This window comes from Ailuropoda melanoleuca, unplaced genomic scaffold (assembly GCF_002007445.2).
Source record: "Ailuropoda melanoleuca isolate Jingjing unplaced genomic scaffold, ASM200744v2 unplaced-scaffold21774, whole genome shotgun sequence".
In the NCBI taxonomy this organism is placed as follows: Eukaryota; Metazoa; Chordata; class Mammalia; order Carnivora; family Ursidae; genus Ailuropoda; species Ailuropoda melanoleuca.
This window is the reverse complement of record NW_023191364.1, coordinates 8,107-15,637: the sequence shown is the minus strand read 5'-3', so window position 1 is coordinate 15,637 and position 7,531 is coordinate 8,107. Positions and strand designations below refer to the sequence as shown.

Genomic DNA, 7,531 nt, shown 5'->3' with positions numbered 1-7,531 from the left:
GGGGGTGTCGGGGCGGGGAGGGGGCTTCAGCGCCCACCCGTGTGTCCTGGGCCCCGACGGGTTCGTGAGTCAAGACTTTGCAGAGAGCAATGAAATTCTGGCCGTGGGCCGGGTGGCTGGGCTGTGTAGCCTGAGCTGTCCCCACGACAGCAGGGGGAGCTGAGGGGGAGCTGAGGGGGGGAGCCGAGGTCTCCGCTGGGCCCCGGCCCCTCCCCTAGGGTCCCAGCTCCCCGCCTCCCGGGGACCCTCCCTTTCCCCTCTCCCCTGGGCCTAGCCTCTGGTCTCCTGCCAGCGGTACTGCGGTGCCCCATCGGTGTTTGTGGGGTCGGGCGGAGGGTCGGGTGGGGGTGTGGGGGAGACCCGGGTCGGCATCTGCTCCCCCGGGAGGCGGGTGTCCTGCCACCAGCTTCTCCCCTGCTCACGTTGAGCCCCGAGTGCTGGGCCTGTAGTTGAGTCGCTTGCCCGAGTGGACCCTGAGGCGTCCCCGCTCGGGCTCACTGACTCGTGGGGATGTGGGAGACCCGAGATAGCGGCCGACCCCGTGTTGCCGCCCCCCGCCCCGTGCGGCCACAGACTCAGCAGTGGTGAGGACGCGCTCTGATTTCAGGACCACCTGGTGTGCTTCCTGCCAGGGACGCTGGCTCTGGGCGCCCACCACGGCCTGCCCGCTGACCACATGGAGCTGGCCCGGGCGCTCATGGACACCTGCTACCAGATGAACCGCCAGATGGAGACGGGGCTGAGCCCCGAAATTGTGCACTTCAACCTGTACCCCCAGAGCGACCACAAGGACGTGCAGGTCAAGGTGAGCCGGGGCCGGGCTCTGGGCGTGGGGGGCGCCGTGGGGGCCTCGCCTGAGCTCAGCCCGCGTTTCCCGCCCCCCGCCGTGCCCCCCAGCCGGCCGACAGGCACAACCTGCTGCGGCCCGAGACGGTAGAGAGCCTCTTCTACCTGCACCGCCTCACGGGGGACCCCAAGTACCAGGACTGGGGCTGGGAGCTCCTGCAGAGCTTCAACACGTACACACGGGTGAGCTGCCGCCGCCGCCGCCGCCGCCTCGCGGGCCGTGGGGGTGGGGGAGGGGCAGGCTCGCCGTGGCCTCGGGAGTTCGGGGGCATCCCTTGGTCCTGTCTCGAGGGACCAGGCTCTGTGGGGAGGGCCCCTCCCGTGGCCCCGTGCGCACGGGGCGCGTCGCATCCTTCCCGGATCCTCCCCGTGGCCGGGGCGGTGCTTCTCCGCCCCGGTTGGCTCCGAGGAGGTCACGCCCTGTCCGGGGCCCACCACCCACCCTGGCAGAGCCACAGCTTGACCTCTGCCCTGTGGCGTGTGAGGCGGTGGGTTCCGGACTCCTCAGGTGGCGTCGGGGCCTTCGGGAGGCAGCGCGTTCCGTCAGGTCCCTGGAGGGCGGCTGGCATCTCTGCGGGGGTGTCTTGAGGAACTGTGGCTGACCTCCAGGCGGGCCGGTCCCCTGGTGGACCTCGGGGTCACCACCCCCAGGCCCCGGGCTGGGCCGCGCGCGCCTGGTGCTGAGGCAGGGAGACTTGGGGAGGGGGCCGTCTGGCTGCCGGGCCCGCGCCCCGAGGGCCGAGCCCACTGTGGCGAGCCGGCTGCGCCTGCAGCGGTGACGCCGCGGTCTCGGCTTCGCGCAGGTCCCCTCGGGCGGCTACTCCTCCATCAGCAACGTCCGGGATCCCCTCAATCCCCAGCCCAGGGACAAGATGGAGAGCTTCTTTCTGGGGGAGACGCTCAAGTATCTGTATCTGCTCTTCTCCGACGACCCAGACCTGCTCAGCCTGGACGCCTACGTGTTACACCGAGGCTCACCCCTTGCCCATCTGGGCCCCGCCTCGGGGGGCCTGACTCCCCTGTGGGCAGTGCCCAGGGGGTTCACAGGTCTTGTGTTTGTGGAAGCCTGTCAGCGGACCCGTTTGGGTACGTCCACTGTCCTTGGACCTTGGCCCTGCAGTGTCCACTCCGCTGGCTGCCCGTGTTCCAGGCCAGGGTGATGACAGACGCCAGGGGGTCCCTGGGCCTCGGCATCTCAGGGCCTCATGGGTGGTCAGGGCAGCTGGGCATTCTGTGTGAGCTTTTCACGTGGATCGTATTGTAAGGTCAGCGCCATGAATCACGGTGGTCCCGTCCACTAGGGGAGCCTCCTGCTTCCCAAGGAAACTGGAATCATGACTCACATTCCTGGTCACTGAACGTCTTCCTGTGAGCCGGTGCCCGGGCTTCATGTTGGTCCCACATCCCTCGTCGTCTCCCGGGGCTGCGCTGGGGCCCCCCCATCTTGCTGAGACAAGAACTGAAGGGACAGCCCGACATGGGGCTCCGCCTGGGGTCTCAGAGCCTGGGACCTGCCCTGACCCGAGGGTCTGGGGGCGCCTGTGACCTCCTGCGAATCTGGGCACCTGGCGGGCTGTGGTGTTTACACATTGGACTCAGGGATCCTTCCCTGGCCCTGCAGGGGCTGGGAGGGGCGGGTGGGCGTTTGTCCTGCTCCTGGACCACCCGGTAGGATGGACTTTGCAGGCAGCATAAAGCAGATTTGCTCTGACGCTTCTGTGTGTGAGACCCTGCGTCTCCTCAGTTGTGATGGGAGTCCAGCCACGTGTCGCTCGCGCCCCGTGCTCGGAGGTTGGGACTTGTGCCGTGACTGCAGCCCGGAGACCCAGGACGGGGCGCGTGGACGCTCTGCGCCTGCTCAGCCGGTCCTGGGCTCCGTGTCCACCGGCAGGGGCGTGCCTGTCCCTTCACGGGAGCCTGCGCTTCTTTCCTGAGCCCCGACGCGGGTGCTTTTCCAGAGACGATCCTTGGCGTCTGGGGGGACGCTGCTCTCTAGAACCAAGTGGCCCCACAAGACAGGTGCAGGTCCTTCCTGTGTGAGAGCCCTGAGCAGCCCGTTGCCTCTATCATTTCTAGAAGATCCCCCGTCCCAGAGCAGACAGGGCCTCTTCCGCGGGTGGACACCATCTCTGCGAGGGTCCGGGCTCCCAGTGCCTGGCAGGACCTGGGTTCTTGGCCACGTTCCCTGGTGTTCCAGCACCTCAGGTATCCAGGGGCCACCCTTGGGGCTGCCTTCCACTCGACCCCTGGTACTGTGTCTTTTGTGCCTGCAGTGGGGTGCAGGGCCTGTCTCTGAAGTGGGCTCCGTCACCCCATTGCTGCACGGCTGCCCCTCCACACCCACGGGCGACAGGACAGGGAAGGTGCCCACCCTGGAGGTGGAGCTGTGGCCCCAGGTCCTCCCAGGGCCCAGCCCCCGATGCGGGGCAGGGTAGCGGGGAAAGCGCCACATCCCTCAGTGGGGCTGCCCGGAAAGACCCTTGGGCTGGCCACAGGGTAGCGCCCCCCCATGCCCTGAGACCACACACAAATTGAGAGCTCTGTTTTATTAAACGTGTGGCTGGTTTGGGAGGCCATGCGGTGTGTTCACCGTGGCTGCTCCCACAGCCCACGCCGCTCTTGGCCAGGCCTCCCGAGGCTTCTTCAGCCCCTCCCTTGGCCACAGCTGCTCACCCCTAGACCCTCGAGATGCTCCCATCTAGCCCTCCCTGGTCCTGGGTTGGGGAGCGCTCCTCAGCCTCCGAGTCCCCACGCTGGGCCAGCCGCAGTCACTGTGTGCGTCTGGCCGCTTCCACCCACTCGCGGACGAGCCTGGCCTCGAACTCGCGAGCCTCCCGGACAGACGCAGGGTCTTCGGGGCGAGACGCTCTAAGGAGCAGGCACGGGGGCCTCAGCTGGGCAGCAGGCCAAGCCGAGCCCCGCCCCGCCCCAGCGCATGTCCAGCCGCTGGCCCGGGTCCCACGCGGCACCCCTCCCAGGCAGCCCCGCACCTGAGGTCTAGGTGATGGGCTCCCCCCCGGATGGTGATGGCGAGGACCGACGTGCTCAGGTTACGCCGGATCTGTCCACAGACATTCTGTCAGCTGCCCGGTGTGCTCCGAGCCACGGCCAGCCCCACCCCTGCCCACCCGGTGCAGCCTGCGACGGGGCTGCCTGTCCCCGCTTGGGGTGCAGCTGGGGCAGGAACTCCAGGTGTCGGCATGGCCTTGAGCGGCCTCGTGAGAAAGGAGAGGTGGAGGTGAGGGTGCCAGACGTCAGTTCACGCTAAGTCAGGGCAGGGGTATCTGGGGGGCTCAGTCCGTTAAGCATCCAACTCTGGATTTCACCTCAGGTCATGAAATCGGGGTCGTGGAATCACACCCCGCGTCCAGCTCTTTGCTCCGCGGGGATTCCGCTTGAGATTCTCCCCCCACCCTGCCCGGCCCCCCAGAGGAAGTCCAAGGGGAAGAACCAAAGAAGGGAGGAGAGGAAATCAGGAGAACGAAGGCCACGCAGAAGCGAGGTGCAGAGGCGGGCAGGCCCACAGGGAGGGTCCTGCGCCGGCCCCCCGCCAGGCCAGAGCAGGAGCGCGGCAGCAGCTCCCAGGCCGTGACTCACCCCGCCCCCTGCCCAGGGGTCCAGGTCACCGTTGGAGAAGAGGATGTTGCTGGCAGCTTTGAGGTCTGAAAGAGACAGACGTGGGGGTGGAGACTGGGCACAGCCCTCCGGATCTGAGCCGTGGGCCGGATCAGGGGAGCCAAGTCCGCGTGGGGCAGAGGGAAGGATGCTGCCATCTCGAGCCTCACCGTCCCCCCCGAAACTGATCTGCAGCCAGTCCCTCCGAGGCCACACGCCCCACGTGTCCAGGCAGTACTTCCGGCGGTGGGCCTCCGTGAAGGGCAGGTCAGGGAAGAGGTCCGTCACGTTGTTGCTGGAAAACGTCAGGTTGATCTCGGTGCAGGCCTGTGGATGCCCCACACCAAGGTCAGGCGGGTGGGGTGGGGGACCTCCTCCAGCACCTCCATCCCGGGCAGTCCTAGGCGGCTGGCGCCCCGTACCTGGTAATCCCAGGCCCTGGCGTCGGGGCCGGAGCCGCAGCCTGTGGGGTCTGCACAGGCCTGGTACTGCAGGTAGATGTCGTAACAGGGGGCTGTGCCCGAGGAGTTGTACACCAGCCCTGGCGGAAAGGGGCGCTGGGGCCGGGTGCCGCGACGCTCACTTTGCCCCTCGGAGGGGCCCCTCCTGGGGTCCGTGCTGGCAGCTCGCTCCCCCCTGGCTGGCCCCCCTCCCAGCAGGGCAGGTTGTGGCTGGGCGTGCTGCCCTCCCCACCTGGACCTCTCAGAGAACCTGTGGAGCAGAGCCCCCCCGGGCTGGGCCAGGGACTGCACGGGGATGTTGGTGCTCCCCGCCTTCACATGGCCCGCACCCCCAAGCCATGTCCACCCCCACACTTGGCGCCAGGCACGGGGTGAGGGGCGGACGCACCAGCCAGTGCTCGCAGCCCCTTGACCCTCTGGTTCTCACTCAGCAGCCGGTCACAGCCAACCTGGGGATGCCAACCAAAGACCCCCACTTGGCCTGCAGCCCCTCCCAGCTCTCCCTTCCCTGGTCCCAGGCCCCAGAGTGCCTGTGAGGCTCTTGGGCTGGCCAGCACCAGCCACCCCAGGGCAGCTGGGCCCTTCTCTGTCCACGGACACTGCCCTCCCCGATCCCAGCCAGTGTCTCCTCATGCCGGGGAGCAGCCATCTTGCCTTGACTGGGTTGGCGGGAAGGTGCCCGATGAAGTCGGTGGGGTACGGGTAGTCCATCATGGCCAGCACGGTGAAGGCATTCCGGGCAAACCCAAAGAGCTGGGTCAGGTCCTCTGGGCCGGACAGTGGCTGGCAGGTGCCGAACTCCCGGCTGACCGTGTCATAGGCTGCCAGGAGGGGGCGGGACAGTGGCCTCTGGAGGCTGCGGGAGGGCGTGGGGTGGGGGGCAGAGGGAGGGGTGTTCCACAGCTCGCAGGGCGGGGGGCCTCCTCACCTCCCCGTAAGAACAAGTCCTGGATCTGCCGGAACGCGTCCCGCACGCCCTGGGCACACTTGGGACTCTGGCCCTCAAAGTCCTGGAGAAAGAAGGGTCGTGGCTGCCGCTGCCACAGCCTGGTCCGGCCCCGGGGCCCCAGAACCCTCGCTCACCGCCGAGACGTCCCGGAAGAACTGGTAGGAGTCACCGAGGCCGGCCACAGCCACAACAGGCGCGCTGGCCGCGAGGGCGCCGGCCACGAGATGGGGGTACTTGATCCTCATGTAGGCGCTGAGCATCCCCCCGTAGCTGGGTGGGGACACAGGGCGGCTGGGGCCACGGCCTCCCCGGTACCCGCCCGCTCTCCCTCCTCAGAGTCCACGGTGCCCCCGGAAGGACCCGGCACTTCTAGGTCCCTGGCCCCGGGGCCAAGCGTGGGTGTGTGGCTCGGGGAGGAGCGAGCCGGGCGGGGACCCACCTGCCACCGAAGGCGATGGCCGGGCTGTCCTGGGCCCCGAGGTCCCGCCGCAGGGCGCTGAGCAGCCTCGCGAAGTCGGCCAGGGCCTGCTCCACCGTCAGCAGCTCCGTGTGCCCGGGCCGCGTGGACTGCTCGCCGAACGGGAGCGGGNGCCCGCCCCGCCCCGCCCGGCCCGCCGCCGGTACCCACGTGCTCCGCGAAGATGACCAGGGCCTCCTGCTGCGCCGCCAACTCCTGGATGAACCCCGAGTTGTTGGCGAAGGACCACACGTTCCCCTCATTGCCCGTGTAGAAGAATGTGGGCCCCGTGCCCCTTTTCCAGAACCTCTCTGTCGGGCGGAGGCGGGAGGGGCGGGTGAGGTGCGGGGCAGGACCCCAGGGTCCCGGGACCCCCCAGGCGACCTCACCTGACACCAGGAACCGCTGGAGGAAGGTCTTGTTGCCGAAGCGCTCGAAGTTGAAATGGTCCAGAAGCTGCTCAAAGTAGCCCTCCCGAAAGTCGCCCTCCGTGACTCTGTGGGCTGGAAGGGCGCGGTGCTCAGCGCACGGGGGACGCCGGGCAGGGTGGGGGGACGCCCGCGGGCCCACACTCACCCCTGGCCTCCGGGCTGCGCAGCCCCAGCGCCAGCAGCAGGGTCAGGGCCCAGGGCAGGGCCGGCCAGGCTCGGGCGCTCATCTCTGCTGGGCGGCGGGCGCGGTCACATGACCGGCAGGCCGCCCTCACGTGACAGCCTGGGTCGGTTGTGCGCCGCGGGGGACCTTCCCCGCCTCCGCCGCTCCCGGGCCTCTCCTGGGTCTCAAGGTTCCTGCCACCTCCTGTGTCGCCATGGAGACAGTCGCCATGGAGACAGACGCAGGAAGTGGGAGAGGGCGCAAGGGCCTGGTGCTGGGACAGGGGACGTTCGCCCAGCCACCTGTCCTCCAGGGGCCACTGACCAGGTCCCGGGTGCCCAGCGGCAGGGAGAGCAGGCCAGCAGGAGGGTCCCCGCCGGCCGCCCAGGCTGCTCCTCCTGGCACCTCCCACCCTCCGAGCCCCGCGGTGCCGTCCTGGGCTGACCCGAGGAGAAGAGGGGGAGCCCTGGAAGATGGGACGGCAGCGGGAAGGAGGGGTCTCAGGCAGAAGGCCAGCCACCCTGAGGAAGGGGCTTGTCCAAGTGACAGCACGGGGCCTCGTGGCTGCAGGGGACGGCCGGGCAGTCCGGGCTTTGGGCAGTGTAGGGA

At 68.8% G+C, this 7,531-nt stretch overlaps 2 protein-coding genes across 2 annotated transcripts; one reads left to right on the top strand and one right to left on the bottom strand.

Annotated features, from left to right (window-relative positions):
* Positions 1-601: 601 nt before the first annotated feature.
* On the top strand, positions 602-2,002 carry LOC100478638 (endoplasmic reticulum mannosyl-oligosaccharide 1,2-alpha-mannosidase; the record flags this gene model as incomplete). The annotated part of the gene is given in 4 exon segments (XM_002931354.4): positions 602-805; positions 898-1,029; positions 1,650-1,810; positions 1,812-2,002. Coding segments are annotated over 4 exon segments (546 nt in total), but the record flags the coding sequence as incomplete, so codon positions are not given.
* Positions 2,003-3,377: 1,375 nt separating this feature from the next.
* On the bottom strand, positions 3,378-7,060 carry DPP7 (dipeptidyl peptidase 7). Its single transcript, XM_034650431.1, has 13 exons — positions 6,905-7,060; positions 6,718-6,831; positions 6,500-6,639; positions 6,311-6,438; positions 6,006-6,141; positions 5,851-5,932; positions 5,577-5,743; positions 5,311-5,371; positions 4,884-5,002; positions 4,632-4,788; positions 4,444-4,508; positions 3,837-3,907; positions 3,378-3,714 (listed from the first exon to the last, which is right to left on the bottom strand). Exons 1-13 carry the CDS (start codon positions 6,984-6,986, stop codon positions 3,615-3,617), a joined length of 1,422 nt encoding a protein of 473 aa, XP_034506322.1. The 5' UTR covers positions 6,987-7,060; the 3' UTR covers positions 3,378-3,614.
* Between the last annotated feature and the right edge of the window lie 471 nt (positions 7,061-7,531).